Source organism: Rhinatrema bivittatum, chromosome 2, assembly GCF_901001135.1.
Source record: "Rhinatrema bivittatum chromosome 2, aRhiBiv1.1, whole genome shotgun sequence".
Lineage (NCBI taxonomy): Eukaryota > Metazoa > Chordata > Amphibia > Gymnophiona > Rhinatrematidae > Rhinatrema > Rhinatrema bivittatum.
The window spans coordinates 326313228-326335970 of NC_042616.1; the positions used below are offsets into that span (position 1 = coordinate 326313228).

The 22743-nt window shown below is 44.8% G+C and overlaps 1 protein-coding gene across 5 annotated transcripts in view; it reads left to right on the forward strand.

The window, feature by feature from the left end:
- Positions 1–22743, forward strand: part of DPY19L1 (dpy-19 like C-mannosyltransferase 1) — a 414496-nt gene that overhangs the window by 204638 nt on the left and 187115 nt on the right. For 4 of the 5 annotated variants that reach the window (XM_029589768.1, XM_029589772.1, XM_029589770.1 and 1 more), the window contains 2 exons: positions 3975–4055; positions 12882–12983. In XM_029589768.1, the coding sequence (XP_029445628.1) occupies positions 3975–4055; positions 12882–12983 (183 nt within the window). The remainder of the gene's footprint in view (positions 1–3974; positions 4056–12881; positions 12984–22743) is intronic. The other variant, XM_029589771.1, reaches the window with a different exon arrangement.

Here is a 22743-nt window from a genome sequence, read left to right on the forward strand (position 1 = left end):
TACGTTTTCCTTAGTAAAGACAAAAATCACTTAGGGGTAGATTTTCAAAGGGGTATGCGCGTAAGATATGCGTGTACCCCCCAAAAACCTACCCCAAACCCCCCCTGCGCGCGCCGAGCCTATTTTGTATAGGCTCGGTGGTGCGCACAAGCCCTGGGACGCGTGCAAGTTCCAGGGCTTGCATGGAGGGGCGTGTTGGGGGGGCCTGCGGGAGTGACGTGGCGTTTCGGGGGCGTGTTGCGAGTGACGCGGTGTTTTGGGGGCAGCGCCGCGGGTGTGGTTTCGACCCGAGGGCGTGGCCGCGGCCTCCGGACCAGCCCCTGGACCGGAACATGGAGCGCGGCAGCCGGCCCGGCGCGCGCAAAGGGGGGGGGTTTAGATAGGGTCGGGGGGGTGGGTTAGGTAGGGGAAGGGAAGGTGGGGGGGTGGGGTGGTGGAAGGAAAGTTCCCTCCGAGGCCGCTCTGATTGAAATCCCGCGTACTCTTGTTCGCGCCTGGTGCGCGAACAAAAGTACACGTGTGCGCAGGTTTATAAAATCTGCCTCCCCATCTCTCTACTATAGCCTTATCTACTTAGTGCCCCTTTTACTCCTTTCTTATGTGTGTGTGTGTGTGCGCTTTGCATCGTACTTGCTGTTTCTTGTTTTCTTCATTCAGATCCTTTTTCCGTTTTTTAAAGATTTGCTTTTGGCTAGAATAGCCTCTTCACCTCAAATTTTAACCATGCCAGGTTTGTCCTTCCTTCCTTCCACCTTTTTTAATGGCTTCCAAGATATTTTTAAAGAACATCCGTGCCTGCTATAAATTCTTAACCTTTGCAGTTGCTCCTTTCAGTTTTTTCCCAACCACTTTTCTCATTTTCTCATAGTCTCCCTTTTGAAAGTTAAAGTAAATGCTATCGCAGTAGATTTCCTTAGTGTCCTCCCTCCAATTATCAAGTCAGATTTGATCATGTTATGATCACTAATGCCAAGTAGCCCCAACTCAGCTACCTCTCGCACCATATCATGCATGCCACTAAGGATTAGGTCTTAAATAGTTCCCCTTCTTGTCATTTCTTGTACCAGCTGCTCCATGAATCAGTCATTTATTTCATCTAGAAACTTTACTTCCTTAGCATGCCCTATTTTAACATTTACCCAGTCAATACCAGTGAAATTGAAATCACCCATTATTACTGTGTTGCTATTTTTTGTTAGCCTCCCTAATTGTTGCTAGCATTTGATCATCTGTCTGTTCATTCTGGCCAAGTGGACATAATATACCCCTACTGCTATTCTATATTCCTTCCCACATTGAATTTCTATTCAGAAACATTATACAGTGTATTTTGTTTCCTGTAGAATTCTATGCCCTCTTTAACATTTAGTGCCACTCCTCCACCAATTTGATCCATCCTATCATTGCGAAATAATTTGTATCCTGGTATCACAGTGTCCCCTTGGTTATCATCCTTCCATCATCTTTATTGGATGGATATGGCTGGATATGCGTTAAAAATATTATGCAACCCTTATATAGTGAGTACACCCTTGCCTGAGTTGCAGTTCATAAAGGCTTTAACACATATTTTAACTACATCTTTTTCATTTGCGTAAAGCTGTGGGATAGGGCTTTATTGTGCTTTGCGATGTTTTCGCAAATGCCGTGTTAAGTAGTTTTAAACTCCTGGAGAGCCAGCCTAGCTATCAGGGCCCTTCTACGACCACAGGAGAGAGAGAGACTGACTGACTGACTAGCCATAATGCCCTCATACTAGGTAGGTTTTTATATATGTTACCCAGATAGAGAGTCCATCAAACATTGCACAAATATGGTCATCAAATCTTCACAAGAGAGCACTGTTCCGTTCGTTCGTCTCACTTTGAATGTCAAAGTGGCCCCTAACCTCTACACTAATACCTAAACTTCACCTCACCTCGAGTCACTAGGTGGGCCTCATATAGAGGTATAAATACATACCTAGTATGAGGGCATTATGGCTAGTCTCTCTTTCACTCTCTGACTCTCCCTCCCCCGTGGTTGTAGAAGGGCCCTGATAGCTAGGCTGGATCTCCAGCAGCTTAAAATGGTTCCCCCAACCCCACCCAGTGTTTGTATGCAGGAAATATAATGCTGGCACTTATCGCAAAGTGTGAAAAAGTTATCGCAATTTGCGCTAATAGCTATGTGAAGCACTAACACACCGCACTTTGCGATGAACTGCATATTACCATAAAACATGCCCTTTTTCCTATCGCATGCTATATTTAGTGCATTTTGATAAATCCAGGCCTAAGTTCTGTAGACCTGTCCTAAAGTTAGCCGGATAGACTTATCTATCTAACTGTAGGATAGTTGGGCATAGTAAGCAGCGTGCTTGCACCACTGATTATACAGGCTAAATTAGCCAGATAGTTCACAACGAGAGAATATGAACCCATATTTCATCAGAATAGGGTAGTGCATCATGCCTAGCCAGGCTGCTGCCTAAGGTGGTGTCTTATTTTTGCTTTAATCAGTTGGTGGTCCTTTTCTAATGTCCTTTCCTCACTCACATGTACTTAGGGAAATGAGTGTCCTTCATACTCTGATCTGAACTGAACTGTAAGAGAGCGGTCTCTTTCTTTTTGGAATATGTGTGTAGCCTTTTGAAAATCTCTCCAGTTAGTTTGATCCCAACAGAATGAACCTCATAGTGACAAAAAAGTAGAATTTTCAGTTAAGTAGCAGATTTCATCTCCCATTGTTGTGTCTCACCGGGTTGGACCTAGAAAGATACATCACAGCCCATGCTATCAAGATCTTGTCAATATCGGTTGTCTCAAATGCTATCTCTTTGGAAGTGATTGGAGGAGTTCCATGTATAGTGTCAACAGTCAGTTTTGTATCAGTACAGTCACCTGTTACAATTATATTTGGAGGTGGCCAGATTTACACCTCATTTCTGTTATTTCCTGGTTATTTCCTCATGTTCCTTTTTTTTTTTCCTGACAGAGATGACAAAACTTTCCTTCTAACAAAAAATGATTTTCTCTCTTCTGCCTGCTGATGTTTATGCCTTGATTTTCTTCTTTTAGTTTTTTTATGACATACCTTAGTTAGTCCCAAATTTGTGGATTACTGCCTGTTTGCTGTACATGAAAATGTAAAAGCTTACATATAATTACCATTTTCTAATAGCAGCAAAACAGCCAGTTTTAACAGCACCCCCTCCCCCCCCCCCCTTTCTATTTGCGAGTTGTTCATATTCTGCTCAAATGACGTTAATTCTTCAGATAGGTTATAGAGGATCTTGACAAATATCAAGTCTAGAGCACACAGAAAGCCTTATGTATATTTGCAAAGCTTTCCCATTTAGCTCTGGAGGAGTCCTCGGACTCAGATTGCACAAAAGTGATATGAACAATCTGTGCGGGTTATTGCTCTGCTACTGTCAGAGTAAAAAGGACAAATAAACAATTGCACTTTCCTTTCTGGGCCAGTTTTATTACCAGATGGCTCTTGAGGTTTTAGCCATCATTTGCAAACATCTTTTAGCTTTTTGTCCCTTGTCTATGTAAATCCTACGCAAATGCTTAGCTTTGAAGAAGGGATCCTTATCTGTAATAGTTCTCCAAAGGCAGATTTTTTTCATGGAATTATACATCCCTTAGAGAGAAGACTACTTAATATCCGGATAAAGTTTTACGCAGCACTTTATCCGGATAACTTTCCTGGTCACCAGCTTTCTGAATATTGATCTCACTATGGTCTAGGTTGAAATATGAGATGCTTGAGCAAATGGTTGCCTGTTTGCTGGAGAATTCTAAGACTCACTTTCAGAAAAATTGTCACTACAATATAGAAAGATATATTGATTTAGCCATAAAAATACTAATTTCAGAAAATAATTCACTTATTTATTTTATTTATTACTTAAGTAATTATCTTCTAATTTGTGTCTCATTGTATTTGTTTTTTTTTAAATACAATAATGTACTTTATTGTTTTAGGTTGCACAAGGTCTTGCCTGGTTGCTTGGAACAATCATCTTAAAATTATTGATATCCTATTTTTTGGGTGTAGCAGATGATGTAAGTATAGCATAGAAAAAAACTTGCATTTGTATGCAAATTTGTTTTGATGTTTTGTATCATACTTGACCCAGGTAGAAAAGCTCTTTTTTATTTCTTGTGAATAACAAAGTAAGGTACTGTCAAGGAAATCAAAATGCAGCATTTTTTTTTAAATTTACTTGTTTTGTTTTTTAGACAGAAATTGCAGACCACAAATGGAATAATTGCAGATTTGTATTTATTTGTGTAAACATTAAGAACATTTTTAATGGTTAAGCTCAGATCATTATAAACTGAAGTTCTTTTACCATAACCATATAGCACTGTACACTTTAGATATGCCTGAGAAAGCTTAAAAAAAATTCAATTTTCGTTTTTGTTGCCTCTACTTCCTATTCCTCCCTTCTGCCATCATCAGCAGAGCTGAATCATAGAGTATGTACTGAGCATAGCAAATCTTGAGGATGGGAAATAGAACCCTGAAATGTATGTCTGCCATATCTAATACTATGTGGGGTAGATTTTAAAAAAGTGCGCCTTCGCGTACTTTTGTTGGCGCATCAAGCGCAAACAAAAGTACGCTGGATTTTAGTAGATACGCGCGAAGCCACGCGTATCCGCTAAAATCCTGGATCGGCACGCGCAAGGCTGCCGATTTCGTGTAGCCAGCCTGCGCCGAGCCGCGCAGCCTACCTTCCCTCCGGCCTCGGAGGGAACCTCCGAGGCCGCTCCGAAATCGGAGCGGCCTCAGAGGGAATTCTCTTTCGCCCTCCTCTAACCTTCCCCTCCCTTCCTCTACCTAACCCACCCCCCCGGCCCTGTCTAAACCCCCCCTACCTTTGTCGGGGGATTTACGCCTCCCGGAGGGAGAAGTAAATCCCCGCGCACCAGCGGGCCGCTAGCGCGCCGAGACGCGACCCGGGGGCGTTTCCGGAGGGCGCCTCCACGCCCCTGGACCGCCCCGGGCCCGCCCCCGAAACGCTGCGTCCCGCCCCCAAAACGCCGTGCTGATCGGCCATGCCCCCGACACGCCCCCCTCAAAAAACCCCGGGACTTATGCGAGTCCCGGGGCTCTGCGTGCGCCGGCAGGCCTATGGAACATAGGCGCACCGGCGCGCAAGGCTCTGCTCGTATAAATCCGGGCGGATTTACGCGAGCAGGGCTTTTAAAATCCGCCCCTGTATCTACAAAAAAAAATAAAATTGGGTGTCAATATTCAAATGATCTAACTTAAAGATCTTCCTAAATAAAAATCCCCCTCCAACGTAATTTTAGGTTCCTAAAATGTAAATTGGGTTAGGATGGGGGAGGGAGGCTCAGTTAGGGTTCCCAGTGTTGTTCTTCAGCAGTAAATACCTAAATGTTGGTTAAAAAAAATATAGCAGACCTAAATTAAGGTCCCTCACTTTTTAAATGCCTAAAAGTAGGCAAGTCACCAGCTCTAAACTTAAGTACCTAAGTTGGACTGAAAATTTGCCACTCAGAACTGGGGCGCCTAGGAGAGATCCTTGCTTTCCTTTTAGTATTTGCCAAAAAGTGTTTAACATATGTATAATAAAATGTTTTGCATTCAGTTGCATCACACCTTTCTGAAGATTATTATTCAGATAACAAGGAACCCTGCAATATGAGATTATTACTGAAGTGTGTTTATTAGTACTGTGTTCCTTTTAATTAATCGTAAATGACAGGACAAGTGAGGGAAACCATGTAAAAATGTACACTGATTCTTTGTTAATATTTTTTTTTTATATTTATTCTTTATTACTTTTTAAATTTTACAATAACAAATATATTCTTTGTCATCATGAAATCTAAATGCTTTTACAATTGAGATAATACAACATACATATCTGTTGATATTCTCTATACAGAAAACCTTTGTCAATATTTAAGCACTAACACATTATAGAGGAAATATTGGGGGGGGGGGTGTAAAGAATTACAGAGGAGTAATAATATAGAAATAAAACATATAATATGGTCAATCAAGTGCTAACTTCTCAATTATTAACCCATCATGATGTTTCAACTGTTACTGGATATCTAGCACTTAAGAAATCTCTCAGTTGTGGTGTATCAAAGAAAATATAAGTAGAACCGTGCCAGCCTATAACACACTTTAATATTTTAAAAAATTCTTGTACACATTGAAAAAATACGCTTTAACATGGTTGAGTTTACGAATATAGGAAAAGAGTATATATTAGCTATAAACTCATACTTTTATTGGACCAATGTAGGATTTATCCAGAAATGATGCTGAAATAAAAGTTCTCCCAGGACAAGCAGGATGGTAGTCCTCACATGTGGGTGACATCATCAGATGGAGCCCTGTCACAGAATTCTTTTGTCAAAGTTTCTAGAACTTTGACTGGTACACTGAGCATGCCCAGCATGCCACTAACCCTGTAGCCACACAGGGTCCTCCTTTAGTCTCTTTTTTTCTGTGCAGCAAGTTGCCTCGCAGTGAGGAGCTCTGTGAGAAATTCCTCACAACTTTTCTCATGGAAATATTTGAAGTTAACCTTCTTAAAATCACCCTCACCAGGGTCCCCCATCGCACTCTGTTCCCTCCGATGCTCGGTAAATGTCTTTCCCGTGGTGTGCGGTCGGTTCCCGGCGGCTTACCTCTCTGTGCCCGACGTTTACCGACCACGTGCCCGCCATTTTTTTCGGCATGGTGACTGGGTTTAGGAAATGCCACGAGTGCCCGAGGACCATGTCCATAATGGACCCGCACAATGTTTGCATTTTGTGCTTAGGTCCTCGCACGACGTCCGTCGATACCCCAGTTGCGCACAAATGACCCCCAAATGCCGGCACGCCTGACTGGACAAGATGGGATCATTTGTTTGCGTTAAAACGTTCCACTCCATTGATTCCAATTCAAGTGGCTTTGACCGGAGAGGGTCCATCGACCTCTGAGAAGCCCCGCCAGGATCATCGTAGAGTGGGTGGCCGTCTGTCATCGACACCCTCGGAGGCATCGGCGTCATCGTCCTCAGTGCCAGGGAAGGACCGGACTGAGCACCGAGGGAAACATTGTCGCCGGCACCAACATGCCTCTCCACAGCAGCTTCGATTTCCACCGAGCTGCCTGAGAAGAGGGCCCGGGGAGAGGAGCCCCCAATCTTTCTCTTGATCCGGGACCCAGAGGCATTCCCCATCGATATCAGTGCCAGGTACTGAGCCTCCACAGATCGCTGTGGAGCGTCCAGTAATGCCTAGCCTGCCTCCTACCCCAGGCGCAGTGCTATCCATGCCAGCCTTCAGGGAGGAATTGGACAGACTGGTCCAAGAGGCAGTGCTCAATACCCTCCGAGGCTTCAAGTCGCCACCGGCGCCAGAACCAGAGCCTTCGATGTTCGTACAGATCCTCGAGCACTTGGACACCCTCATCGGTGCTCTGCCGACTCAGCCCGTGCCATCTGACACGTTGGCATCGAGGCCTCCGCAGCTCCCGATTCCCATACCGGGTTCCTCGGAGGATGACGAGGGGACTTCCAGCCCGATTCCAATATGGGATCTACCGATGCCGGAGCCCGTTCCGGCACCATCGGGACTGTTGGTGCCTAAGCGCACCTCATCCGCCTAGGTGCTCTCTATGCCGGCACCACCTCTTTCGAAGCCGGTGCCACATCGATGCCTTCTCGCCCTCTAGACTCTGGCATCCTTCCTCCCTCAGAAATACCAGCAGGTAAGGAAGAAACTTCCTATGATCCTTGGGAGGAGGCATCCTCGGACTCACAAGCTTCCGATGAGTTGCTCTCAGAGCCTTCAAGCCCAGAAGAAAAGCGTCTATCTCCTCCTGAAGACCTCTCCTTTGCTAGCTTTGTCAATGAGATGTCTCAAACTATCCCATTTTCATTGGTAACGGAGGAAGACACACACCACAAGATGCCAGAGGTCTTACAATTCGTAGACGCTCCAAAAGAGGTAATGGCAATACCAGTGCATGAAGTTCTACTTGACCTCTTGCACCGCCTGTGGGACCATCCAGATACCGTGCCTCCAGTCAATAGAAAGATGGATGCTACATAACTGGTCCAGCAAGCCCCAGGTTTCCAGAAAAGTCAATTGCCCCATCCTTCTGTTGTGGTGGAATCAGCCCAAAAAAAGGCTAAGCGATCCCATCCACATTCCGCTGCTCCTCCTGGTAAGGAACAGAAGGCACTGGATGCATTGGGACGCAGAGTCTTTCAAGGGTCTATGTTAATAGCGTGAATAGCTGTATACCAATTATACATGACCCAATATAATAGAAATCTCTGGCAGCAAGTCCAGGAATTCGCTGGCACGTTACCTCAACAACATCAAGAAACCTTAACTTCCATCCTACAAAAGGGTTTGTAAGCAGGTAAACATGAGGTGAGGGCTGCTTATGACTCTTTTGGAACAGCTTCCAGAGTCTCGGCAGCAGGTATCAGTGCTAGATGCTAGGCCTGGCTTAAGGCCTCAGACCTCCGCTCGGAAGTACAGGACAAGCTTGCAAATCTACCATGCACAGTGAAGACCTGTTTGGAGACAAAATTTAAGACGCAGTGGCCCAGTTAAAGGACCACCATGAAACCCTGCGTCCTCTGTCCATTGTCACTTCAGAGGCACCCTCCGTAGCCCGCAGGGCAATACGTAGAGACACCAGGAAACAATTGTATAGACCACATGCATGTCCTTAGAGAGGACATGCATAACAAACAAGAACTCCTAGAGCACAACCAACTCTGCAAGCTGGTCCTGCGACTAGATTTGACTCCTTTCCAGAGAGCAGCAGCCACTTTCCCCTAATCCCACAACCCAGTTTACTGGTGGGAGGCTCCCTCTGCCACTTTGTAACCAAGTGGCAACCGATTACAACGGACCAATGGGTACTATCCATCATAACCCACGATTACCATCTAAATTTTTCAGTGGTACCCCCGCACTTCCCAACCAGTCCAGTGTGGAGCCGTGATGATCACATAACCCTTCTCGAGTCAGAACTATCTACCCTTCTGTATGCCAGGGCTGTAGAACCGGTTCCCTCGACTCAGCAAGGGAGAGGGTTCTACTCCCAATATTTCCTAATCCCAAAAAAGACTGGCCCTATTCTGGACCTCCGTTCCTTAAATATCTTTGTTCACAAAGAACAATTCAGAATGGTGTCCCTCGGCACCTTGCTCCCTCTACTACAACAGGGGGATTGGCTCTGCTCTCTGGACCTTCAGGACGCTTACGCCCATATAGCCATCTTCCCCCCTCATCGCAAATACATGCGATTTGTAGTGTATCACGGGCACTACCAATACAGGGTACTACCATTCAGCCTGGCTTCTGCGTCCCGAGCGTTCATGAAGTGTCTGGCAGTCGTGGCTGCACACTTACGCTACAAGGGCGCCCATGTCTTTCCAAATTTCAACGACTGGCTTATAAAAAGCCTATCCAGGCAGGGAGCTCTCGACTCACTCGATCTCACTATCCACCTTCTGCACTCATTGGGGTTTCTGATAAATTATCCGAAATCCCACTTGATACCGCCTCACCATCTCTCCTTTATAAGAGCAGATCTAGACATTGAAGTGGCCAAAGGGTTCTTACTCAACAACTGCGCAACCACGCTGTCCAACCTTGCCAGCCTTATCGGCAGTGGACAAACAGCCTCGGCTCGCCAATTGCTCACATTACTAGGCCACATGGCATCAACAGTCCATGTCACTCCAATGGCACGACTAGCCAAGAGACCTAAAAACTCAGTGGCACCAAGCAACTCAGCCACTTTCGTCCCTTGTCCACATAACCAACCGGCTTCGTTTGTCCCTTGCTTGGTGGACAGACAAAGCCAACCTACAAACAGGTCTTCCCTTCAAGCAACTGGCTCCTCACGTGATGTTAACCACAGATGCCTCCAACCTAGGTTGGGGAGCCCATGTCGAAGCCCTTCAAACCCAAGGGACTTGGACAAAAGCCTAAGCGACCTATCAAATCAACTTTCTAGAGCTTCGATCGATGCGGTGCGCCCTTTATGCATTCAGGGACTGCCTATCCAAGAAGGTCGTCTTAATTCAAACAGACAGTCAAGTAGCAATGTGGTTACCTGAACAAACAGGGGGGCACGGGCTCTTATCTGCTCTGCCAAGAAGCGGCGCAGATTTGGCCATGGGCCCTGTCACACTCAATTCTTCTGTGAGCCACTTACCTGGCAGACACATGGAATGCAGTGGCGGATTGCCTCAGCCGAAGTTTCCAGCCCCACGAGTGGTCTCTGTATCCCTCTGTTGCGGGCAGAATCTTCCACTGCTGGGGTCAGCCGGATATCAACCTCTTTGCATCCAGCTAGAACCGCAAAATGGACCGATTCTGCTCTTTCCACAGGGACCGAAGAGCACCAACCATGGATGCCTTCATCTGTCCCTGGAACACAGGCCTGCTAATATGCGTACCCTCCGATTCCGCTAATAAGCAAGACTCTCATGAAGCTGCAACAAGACCAAGGCTTAATGATACTCATAGCCCCGTATTGACCACGCGAAGTCTGGTTTCCCATACGCCTTGACCTCTCTGTCCAGGAACCCATTCGCTTGGGCATGACGCCCAACCTCATAACACAGAATCACGGCAGGTTGCGCCACCCAAACCTTCAAACCCTATCTCTGACGACCTGGATGTTGAAAGGTTGATATTACAGCCTCTCAACCTTTCTAGTAGCATCTCTCAAGTCCTCGTAGCTTCACGAAAGCCTTCCACATGGAAGTCTTACCACTCTAAATGGAAGAGGTTTACTTTGTGGTGCACACAGAAGGACCTTAATCCCTTTTCTTGCCTCACCAGCACTCTTGGATTATCTCTGGCACCTCTCGGAATCTGGCCTACAGACTTCCTCCATATGAGTACACCTCAGTGCCATCTCTGCTTACCATCAAGGAGTAAGGTATGCCCCGATAACGGCTCAACCCCTTGTGAGTCAATTCATGAGAGACTTAATACATATTAAGCCATCTCTACGACCACCGGTTGTGGCATGGGACCTCAATGTGGTACTTGCACGGCTCATGCATCCTCCTTTTGAGCCCCTGCACTCCTGCGAACTCCGATATCTTACATGGAAAGTAATTTTATTAGTAAGAATCGCATCTGCTCGCAGGTTAAGTGAGTTACAGGCTCTTGTGATCTACTTACCTTACACAAGATTCCTCCATGACCGGGTGGTTCTCCAAACTCACCCTAAATTCCTTCTTAAGGTGGTAACAGATTTCCATTTAAATCAGTCCATAGTCTTACCCACTTTCTTTCCAAAGCCTCATGCTCATACAGGTGAGCGAGCTCTGCACACCTTGGACTGTAAGCGTGCTCTTTCATTTAACTTAGACTGCACGATGGCCCACAGGAAGTCCACCCAACTCTTTGTTTCTTTTGACAAAAACAAACTTGGAGTTGCGGTGGACAAGCAAACTTTCTCCAACTGGTTGGCAGACTGCATTGAATTTTGCTACCAACAAGCTGGCTTTCCACTTCAGGAACGAGTGAAGACATACTCAGTCAGGGCCATGACAATGTCAATAGCACATTACCGTTCAGTACCGATTGCCGACATCTGCAGGGCTGCGACATGGAGCTCTCTCCACACCTTTGCAGCCCACTACTGTCTTGACAAGGCTGGGCGACAAGACTCAGTCTTTGGCCAATCTGTCCTATGGAACTTATTCCCAGTGTAAAATTCCCAACTCGTCCTACCTCGACCCGCTGTGAATTTCAGGCTGCCTCATTATTGCCAACAGCACCCCAGTTGTTGTGCCTGTTGCACATGTGTGCTGGTTGGCCTGCTTCATTATGAGACAGCCTGTAGCTTGCTATTCACCCACATGTGAGGACTACCATCCTGCCTGTCCTGGGAGAAAGCAGAGTTGCTTACCTGTAACAGGTGTTCTCCCAGGACAGCAGGATGTTAGTCCTCACGAAACCCACCCGTTACTTCGCGGAGTTCTTATTTTATTTTTCACTCATACTTTTTGCTACAAACGAGACTGAAGGGGGACCCCATGTGGCCACAGGGTTAGTGGCATGCTGGGCGTTCTCAGTGTGCCAGTCAAAGTTCTAGAAACTTTGACAAAAGTATTCCGTGACAGGGCTTCATTTGATGATGTCACCCACATCACCTGTTTCAGGTAAGCAATTCTGCCTTTTCCAAGCCTCATAGATCTCCTCTTCAGTTTGAAAAAAGGACCAATGTGGCCTCAAATGATCTACAATATTTTTGGATAATTCCTATGTTGGTCCGATGAAAGGTATCATATAGTACAAAAAATCTTGTTTTTATTAGAATCATTATGGCTGCTAGAGCTCTGTACTAAAAAGCAAACAAATAACATTTGCAAGGACAAAACCATGCATTTAAAGGATGCCCTTCTATCTAAATATAATTGTATGCTTTTAACAGTTGGGTGACCTGTCTCGTCATCCCATACCCTCTCATTGAGGGTACAGAAGGACTTCATTGATCTTTTCTATTAGAGAAAACACAGTAAAGGTTCTTAATAAAATGAAAATTTTTTTCAAGGTTGTATTTGAAAGTAATATTTGATTTCTACATAGGCTAACTTTCTTTTGCATGCATCCCTCTTCCTTTGCTGTTTTAACAAGCAAAATTTGAGATGGCAAGAACCACTTTTTTTTTTTTTTGTAATTAAATCTTGGACTCCCATTTTGTTAATTATTTATACTTTTATTCACAAATAATCCTTTTAATAGTGTCCATTATATCTATTCCTCATGTCTAAAATTCACGGAATCATTTATAGACAATATTTTTATTGTATGATAACTCAATTGCTTGGTTTTTTTTTTTTTGTCTTGTGTATTACCCATTAGGCTCACATTGGCAATCTGTTAAAATCCAAATTCACAAACTACAAGGACTTTGATACTTTAATGTATACCTGTGCTGCAGAATTTGACTTCATGGAAAAAGAGGTAACTCCTTTCCTCTTGACGTTTTAAAACTTGACTTTTTTTTTTCTTTTCTTCATTAAGGAATATCCTTTCTTGCATTTAGAAACATTTAAATGAAAGCGCTTTATGTCAAAAACAAGTGTACAACCTTGTGTGCACTTGTTTCTTCAACACACAAGGCAAACAGCATGCGTTAGCAAGACAGGAAAGGTGCTCTCCATACAGAATACACAATTTCTGAAGGCATTCTTTACAGCGTCGACATCCATGTCTGTTTTCCTGATGCTACGGAGCTTACATGCATAACTTGAAAAGGACACGGACAGACATCAGCAATGACGTTCCACAATATATTTTGAAGAATGCCTACAAATGTATATTTTTATTTAAGAATTTTAAAATAAAAATACAATGAATTATTTAAATCTAAATAAATTGAATTAAAATTACAGAAAGGAAAGAAATTACATTGAAAAAATTATATTGGAAATACCATGAAGGATTTTAAGAAACAATTACACAAGATCACATCCTGGAGGACGGAGACAAAATATTAGAAAAGTCAAACTTAACAAAGCTATACAATACTGCCCAAGCAGTCACACAAAACCCATTATGGACTTACACCTGTTTCATCATTAAGAAAAGACTATGAGCTAGATTTTAAGAGCCAAGCACAGGTTCACATGTGTGCAATTTGCCAGTGCATGCATATGGATGCAGCAATTTTAAAATATACATGCGTAATTGCGCGTATATGCGCGCATGTTTTAAAATCGGCTATTTGTGAGTACATGTGCACACTATTTCATATTGACGCGTGAATGTGCATGCAAATGCCGCCTTGCTGATTTAAGTGGGGGGGGGGGGGGGGATTTTACTAGACATATGTGCCAATGCTAGAGTTCATTTTCCCAATTTGTTCCCAGTTCGCCCAGTTAACCAATCAGGCCTTCCTAAACTCCCTGCCTCCTCTTTACTTTGCCTACCTTTTACCCCATTAGGCCAGACCCCCTAAACCTCGCTAAGTAGCCTATGGTTTTTTTTATTTTATTACATATATGCCGTTCATATCAGAAGTAAAGTTACTCATGCTTGTGTGCATAAATAGGTACACACAGAATCATATGCCTCAGCCCCGGCCCACCCATGCCCTACCTAGACCATGCCCCGCCCCTTTTCCCTCCCAGATTTTTTTTGTGCGTATAATGGGAGATACGCATGTTGTTGTGAGTTTTTTAAAATCCATGAAGCATGCATCCAAGACATGCACATATCTCCCGGTTTTGGCGTGCACAAGACTTTTAAAATTGGCCAGTGAATGAGCAGGATCACAAAAGATAAACTTACTCTTCTGGTAAACTACCTCACATCTAGAGGAAAACTTAAGAAAGAAGAAAGTGCCAATTGCAGAAACATGTTGCTTCAAGTTAAGAAAAAGCTTCCCTCCTTTCCTGTATCTCCCTGAAGATATCTGGAAATATCTGAATTTTAGATCCCCAAAAGTGGGTATCCTTGAATTTAAAATACTGATGAAAAACAAGGGTTGTTTTTTTTTTTTATCACTTTCTGACACAATTGAAACAATGAGTAGGTTGAGTAGGTATAATGTCCTGGGATTTCTGCAAAAAAAGATGTCAAATCAGAGCTTATATTAGGTTCAAACACATCAGATGAAACATTCCTATCATTTAATGATCTGTTAACATCAGGGATATAATACCAATTAGAAAGAAGAAACTCTCAGGAGAAAACTGCAAAACTTCAGTTATTTTTTTAAATAATTCAGTACCCAATGCATCGTAGATACCCACATGTCAGTGATTTATGTTTGCGACAGTGTGGACATATAGGAACATTCTTCCATATGTGGTGGTCTTGCAAGCATGTGCATAGACATGTGGGAAGCAGTAGCAACGTGGATTGAAGGCATCCTGGGCTTGCATAGCCTCATGGACGCTGGATTTATGTTACTGCACTACCCTCACCAAGCATTGGACAAACCACAGACTCTATTTTGTCAACAAGTTTTTGTTGCAACCAGGTTAGCAATCGCAAGCCACTGGAAACAGGCTGACATTCCATCCTTGCGTGTCATACAAAAAAGGTACATCTTTACTGTAGAATGGCAGCTGTTACGGCAGAACTATATATTCCCTGTATGTACCAGGATCAGTCCAGACAGTGGGTTATCCCAGGACAAGCAGGATGCTAGTCCTCACATATGGGTGACGTCAGTAACGAGCCCTAGTGCGGGAAAACTTCTGTCAAAGTTTCTAGAAACTTTTGACTGGCAGCCTGAGGCTACTGGGCATGCCCAGCATGCCATGATATTCTCTGCCACAGGGGTCTCACTTCAGTCTTCGTTTTTCTGCGCAGCTGGACAGCAGCACGGATATCGGAGCCCTCTGAGTTACCTCAGTGAAATATTCTAATATACTTCTCCATTAGGGGTCTCAAAAAAATTTTTTCTATCACCGGCTGGTGAATTATTTCGATTTAAAAAAAAAGAAAAAAAGAAAAATTCAATTCCTGTCATCGACGGCCGTCGAAGTCAGGATGTCCTCAGGGTTCAAAAAATGCCCAAAGTGTAACCGCACAATGTCGATTACTGATCCGCACAAAGTGTGTTCGCTGTCTCGGAGAAAAACATGACATTTCATCGTGTGAGAAATGTCAAGAAATGACGCCAAAAGGCCGTAAGCTCCGCCAGGAGAAGATCCAGCAGCTATTCAGCTTACAACTGACTCCTTCTCCGGCAACTTCTTCGAAATCTTCGCCATCCGGAGTATCGAAAAAGGTACTGTAAAAAGACGCCGAAATGACGGTTCCGGAGATAAATCCTCCCCTACCCCGTCGACATCGTCGATACGCTCGGCAGTAGACGTCCGGCCTAACACAAGCATCGCCACAAACGCCCCGACCTCACCGTCGGCACTTGAGCGAGGAGAACCGTTCCCAAAACGGCCTAAAATTACTATACCCTCGTGCCTGAAGGGCCTACTCCGACGTCACTTCCACAGCATACGGAGGCATCGACACTCCATCGATGACACATTCTTCATCGATGCCACAGGATATCGCAGCCTACATAAAAGAGGCAGTTTTACAAGCGATTAAGGAACAACTACCGGCACCTCGCCGATGCCGGTGACATCTCCTTTAACATCGACTTCACCGATGCCGGTACAATCAGTACCAAGTCTCTTCCATCGATGGCCAGCGATGCCGGGTACTGACCCGATGCCGGGTACCGACCCGATGCCGGGAACTCTCCCGATGCCGGGACCTCTCTCATGCCGGGCACCGTCCCGATGCCAGCCATTGCCTCGACAACGGAGGTTTACTCGACATCACGGATGGATCTATTCCACTCACTGCCGTGTCTACATCAAACATAGCACTGCAAGGCTCCGTCCGGATTCCGGACTCGTTCCTTCCTCCAGTGCGAATGACGACATTCACCTCGATGCCCTCATTTTCAACCAGTACGCCATCGATGCTTCCTGCTCGTTTTCATCAAGCATCGCCGTATACACCCTCCATGGTTACGGCAGTCATCGAGAGACAAGACATCGATTCCAACGATGACAAAGACTAAATCCACGATGCCTTTTTCCTCTATAGAGGAATCATCATCATCTGAAGCAAGATTATATTCGATACTTCAGAAATATCAAGATCTTCTGGATTCTCTACCTTCAAACCCGGTGGAAGAGGAGGATTCTCACAAGAACCCATTCCAGGACCTTCTGGTGTACCTCCTCCACATCCACTAAAAAACCAAGTCCTCATACTCCAGAATATGACTCCTGGAGCGACACACGATCTGACACATCAGAAACCTTTATGTCTGAACCGTCTCCTCCTCAACCAAGAAAGCAATCTCCACCAGAAGACCTTACTTTCTCCTCTTTTCTCCAGGAGATGGCCGACTCTATTCCATTCAAATTAACAATCTGACCAGGATCTCCGTCACCAAACTCTTGAGTACTACAATTCGTAGATACCCCCAAGCAAGTCATGGCAATACCTGTCCATGATATTCTACTTCAACTTCAACAGAGAATGTGGGAACATCCCTGTTCAGTTCTTCCCATCAATAAAAGAATGGACTCCACCTATTTAGTCCAGCCTGCACCGGGATTCCAGAAATCCCAGCTACCGCATTCTTCTGTGGTGGTAGAATCAGCACAGATAAAAGCAAAAAGATCGAGAGTGCACTCCTCTAATCCTCCAGGGAAAGATAATAGGTTCCTGGACACATTGGGAAGAAAAGTTTTTCAAGGTGCAATCCTCAATTCTAAGATTGCAGCCTACCAATTGTACATTACGCAGTACCAAAGGAACCTCTGGAAGCAGATGGAGGAATTCATACCATCTTTTCCCCAAGAATTCAGAGAGCCAGCACAACATCTCATCCAGAAAGCTTTTGAGGCCGGCAAACATGAAGTAAGGGCCGCCTACGACTCTTTTGAGACAGCCTCAAGAGTAGCAGCTTCTGGCATAAGTGCTCGTAGATGGGCCTGGTTAAAAGCATCAGACCTCAGAGCAGAGGTCCAAGAAAAATTAGTAGACCTTCCCTGTACGGGGGATAACTTGTTTGGCACTAAGGTTCAGGAAGCAGTCTTGCAACTTAAAGAACATACGGAGACCTTAAGGCAATTATCTTCCATACCTCATGATACCACTACCCACGCTGTACGTCGTACCCAGCGAAGGGATATACGCAGGCCCTATTACCGGCCTAAAAGATACTATCCACCGGCAACAATGCCTCGCCAACCAAGATCCCAGAACAGGCCACAACCTCGCCAACAAAGAACAACCAGACCTGCACCCCCTGCTCAGACAGCTCCCACTGCTGGTTTTTGAAAATACCTCCAGAGAACCCAGCCAATCTCTGAATCCTCAACCCCACTTACTGGTGGGAGGCAGATTATCCCAATTCTACAGTACATGGAAAACCATAACAACAGATCTATGGGTTCTTTCCATCATACTCCACGGCTACAAGCTCAACTTTCTAACAATACCTACAGAGCTTCAAGCACCTCTGATTCCTCCCAGCAGAAATCACATTCCTCAACTTCAAATAGAATTATCCACCCTTCTGAAATCCAGGGCCATAGAACCAGTGCCCCAGTCTCAGCAGGGCAGAGGATTCTACTCCCGATATTTCCTCATTCCAAAGACCTCCGAAATCTAAACAAATTTCTAAAGAAGGAAAAGTTCAGAATGGTATCCCTAGGTACCATGCTTCCACTCTTTCAAAAGGAAGATTGGCTTTGTTCTCTGGCTCTTCAAGACGCTTATACTCACATTCCAATATTCCCTCCTCATCGCAAGTTCCTGCGCTTCATGGTGGGTCATCAACATTTTCAATACAGAGTTCTGCCATTCGGACTTGCCTCTGCTCCCAGAGTATTCACAAAATGTCTGGCAGTAGTAGTAGCAGCACACTGCACAACAAGGGTGTGCATGTCTTCCCATATCTAGACGATTGGTTCATCAGAGTCCGTCTCAACAGGGAGCAATAAATTCTCTCAATCAAAACCATTGCTCTACTTCACGCCATGGGGATTTCTCATAAAATTATCAAAAGTCCCACATCATACCGTCTCACTTGCTCCAATTCATAGGAGCAGAGTTGAACACCATCCTTACAAAGGCATTTCTACCCAAGGATCGAGCAGAAGAAACATAGCCTTCCTAGCACGCTCGATGCTCTCAAGCACACACACAACAGCTCATTGTATTCTAATTCTGTTAGGACACATGGCCTCAAACAGTTCATGTCACTCCTATGCAAGACTAGCCCTGAGAGTAACCCAAATGGACATTACGGTCACAATGGATCCAAGCCATTCAACCACTACATTCTCCAATTCAGGTACCCCACCAACTGCGCTCTTCAGTCCATTGGTGGATCAACACGGACAACTTGCGCAAAGGGCTTACCCATTCCAACAAACCAGTTCCACAAAATTACTTTAACTACAGATGCATCCACCTTGGGTTGGGGAGCTCACATAGACAATCTCCAAACTCAAGGAACGTGGACAAAACTCGAAGCAACATATCAAATTAATTTTCTGGAACTTCGAGCTATACGTTATGCACTGCATGCGTTCAAGGACTGTCTTTCACACAAGGACTATTCTGATTCAACAGACAATACAGTAGCCATGTGGTACATCAACAAACAGGGAGGTACGGGCTCGTATCTCCTGTGTCAGGAAGCTGCACAAATTTGGGGCTGGGCCCTGAATCACTCAATGTTCCTACGAGCCACTTATCTGGCAGGCATACACAACGTAGTAGCGGATCGACTCAGTCGTCAATTCCAACCACATGAATGGTCCCTGGATCCCTCAGTAGCGACCAGGATATTCCAACGTTGGGACAACCATGATAGACCTTTTTGCGTCACATCTCAATCACAAAGTGGACAAGTTCTGTTCTCTCCACATACAAAAGAACCAACCAGCCAAGGACGCCTTTGCTCTGCCTTGGAACTCAGGCCTACTATACGTGTATCCTCCAATACCGCTCATAACCAAAACTCTTGTGAAACTACAACAGGACAAAGGTTCCATGATACTCATAGCCCCGTATTGGCCTCGACAAGTATGGTTCCCCACACTGTTGGATCTCTCAGTCAGGGAGCCAATTCGACTGGGCATAGCTCCCACTCTTATCACTCAGGATCAGGGTCGGTTACGACATCCCAACCTTCAGTCCCTATCCCTGACAGCATGGATGTTGAAAGCTTGATCTTACAACCACTCAATCTTTCATCCCATATATCTCAAGTACTCATAGCTTCACGTAAACCTTCCACAAGAAAGAATTACGCTTCCAAATGGAAAAGATTCACCTACTGGTGCAAGCAAAACAACATTGATTCTTTTACTTGCACCATTACTTCACTACTAGACTACTTATACCATCTTTCAGACTCTGGTCTTCAGACTTCATCCGTAAGAGTTCATTAAGTGCAATCTCAGCTTACCATAATAAAGTAGGAGATGCACCAATTCCACACAACCTCTCGTCAGCAGATTTATGAGAGGTTTAACTCAACTCAAACCACCAATTCGACCTCTAGTCGTGGAATGGGACTTGAATCTGGTATTAACAAGACTTTATGCGTTCTCCTTTCGAACCCATAGCCTCCTGTGACATAAAATTTCTCACATGGAAGACTATCTTCCTCATAGCCATTACATCGGCTGGAAGAGTTAGTGAATTACAAGCTCTGGTCATGTACGCGCCCTACACAAGGTTTTTCCTTGACAAAGTAGTCCTCCGTACACATCCAAAATTCCTTCCCAAAGTGGTCACGGAATTCCACTTGAACCAATCCATAGTTTTACCCACATTTTTTCCAAGACCCTCACCTCTCACCAAGGAGAAGCGGCCTTGCATACTTTGGACTGTAACGTACTCTATCTTTTTATTTAAACCGAACTGCAGTTCACAGAAAATCCATCAGCTCTTGTATCTTATGATCCAAACAAACCAGGTAAAGCAGTGGGTAAACATACTCTATCCAATTGGCTAGCAGATTGTATACAGTTTTGCTATGAAGCAGCAGGCCTTCCCCTCCAAGGGCGAGTAAAGGCACATTCAGTAAGAGCAATGTCAACCTCAGTAGCACACTATCGTTCAGTGCCAATTCTTGACATCTGTAAAGCAGCAACATGGAGTTCTCTTCACACCTTTGCAGCTCATTACTGTTTGGACAAAGAAGGACGACAAGATTCAGCCTATGGACAATCTGTCTTAAAGAACTTGTTTCCAGTTTAATCCCAACTCCTTCTACAACCAACCTGCTGTGATCTTCGGCTGCCTCATTTCCTCAACAAAGCATCACTGCTACCTGCATGGACAATGACTCAGCCTCTAGCTTGCTAATCACTCATATGTGAGGGTAGCATCCTGCTTGTCTGGGATAAAGCAAATTGCTTACCTTGTAATAGGTGTTATCCCAGGACAGCAGGATGTAGTCCTCACGGAACCACCCGCCACCCCGCGGAGTTGGGCCTTCCTATTTTTCTACTCTTATTTTTGCTCCTGCTTATTGCTACAATACAAGACTGAAGTGAGACCCCTGTGGCAGAGAATATCATGGCATGCTGGGCATCCCAGTAGCCTCAGGCATGCCAGTCAAAAGTTTCTAGAAACTTTGACAGAAGTTTTCCGCACTAGGGCTCCGTTACTGACGTCACCCATATGTGAGTGACTACATCCTGCTGTCCCTGGGATAACACCTATTACAAGGTAAGCAATTTTGCTTTATCTCCCCCTTCCAGCAGATGGAGTCAAATAGAACTGTGAAAGGATGCTTCCTTATAAGGTACTGCACCCTCTACTAATCTCAGTATTCTCTTGACTCCAGCAGACGACAGTGGTGGCTTCGTTCCCCACTGAGATGAGTAGAAAGCTATTTAGGAATTTTCTCTATTTTCCCTCAGCTTTCCTTTCTTTTGGCTGGATCAAGTCTAATTAAAAAAAAAATCTTTTGAATTTCTGAGGGAATTATTTGGAGAGCTTTCCTGTAACCTCCGCTCCTGTTTTAGTGGGAGCATTACTATATAACACATCACCCACGTTCAAGTCAACTTGGACACCATACTTACAATGGGAAAAAGCGGCCGCTCTTTAGGAGTAGTATTTGAAATCATGGACCTGTCTGCTCATATATATATCCTTATTCAATTGTTGCACCTTCCTCATACGGGACGATGAGAGTACTCTATAAAATATCGTTTAGGTAAGCTCAGTGGAGGAGGGGGAGGAATAGGGAAAAGGGGAATATTTGTTCCAATGATATGGTCTGTTCCTCTTTTACTGTTTTGCTGATTTTAAATGTAATAAAATTATAAATTTAAAAAAATAATAATTCAATACCTGACAGAAGTCTGGTTTTGGGAAAACCCAGATTCTCACAGGACAAGCAGGATGGCAGTCCTCACATATGAGTGACATCACAGGATGGAACCCTGTACGGAAAACTTTTCTGTCAAAGTTTCTACAAAGCTTTGACTGTCACTGGCACACTGAGTGCACTGAGCATGCTCAGCCTGCAATTATCCCTGTGAGCCATAGGTGTCTCCCTCAGTCTTCTTTTTTCCGCTCTGCAGAAAGCATAGCGATTAGGAGCTCTGTGAGAAATTCTAATACTTTTTCCACATTGAAACACTTAAACTTTTACTTCACAAACACTTTTTCCCTGCACGGGTCTCCCTTTGCGTACATTTATTTGACGCTCGGTGAGTACTATGCCCGGTTTTTCGGTCGGTTCCTGTCATCTCACTGGCCTGCCATCCGACTGCGGCCTTCCCTCTCCCTATGTTTTCAGTTTGCTACACACAGCCTGCGAGTGTCCCTCTGTGACACTCTGCCTGGTTATTAGCGCTTGTGGGACAGGGAATTCCACAGTTTCCGTTGCCACCAGGGCCCCTGTAGATTCAGGTCCTTCAATTCTTCGGTACCCTCACGCAGTCGATGCCCCATCGCTACCGTCGGTACCCCCTTCGGACCGTCCTGAATTCTTAGATGCCATATGTACCCCTCCCCCCGAGGTACTCTGATGCCATCGTCCCTGCATTGTTTCTATCAGTGCCATTCATGTTTTTTCATCCATGGCATTGATTTTTCCTTGGGTTTCATGGATGCCATCGACATACACCTTGTCTCATCGATGCCATCCATGCCCGGGTCGATGCCACCGTCGCTCGATTCCATCGATGCCAGGGTCATGTCCATAGATGCC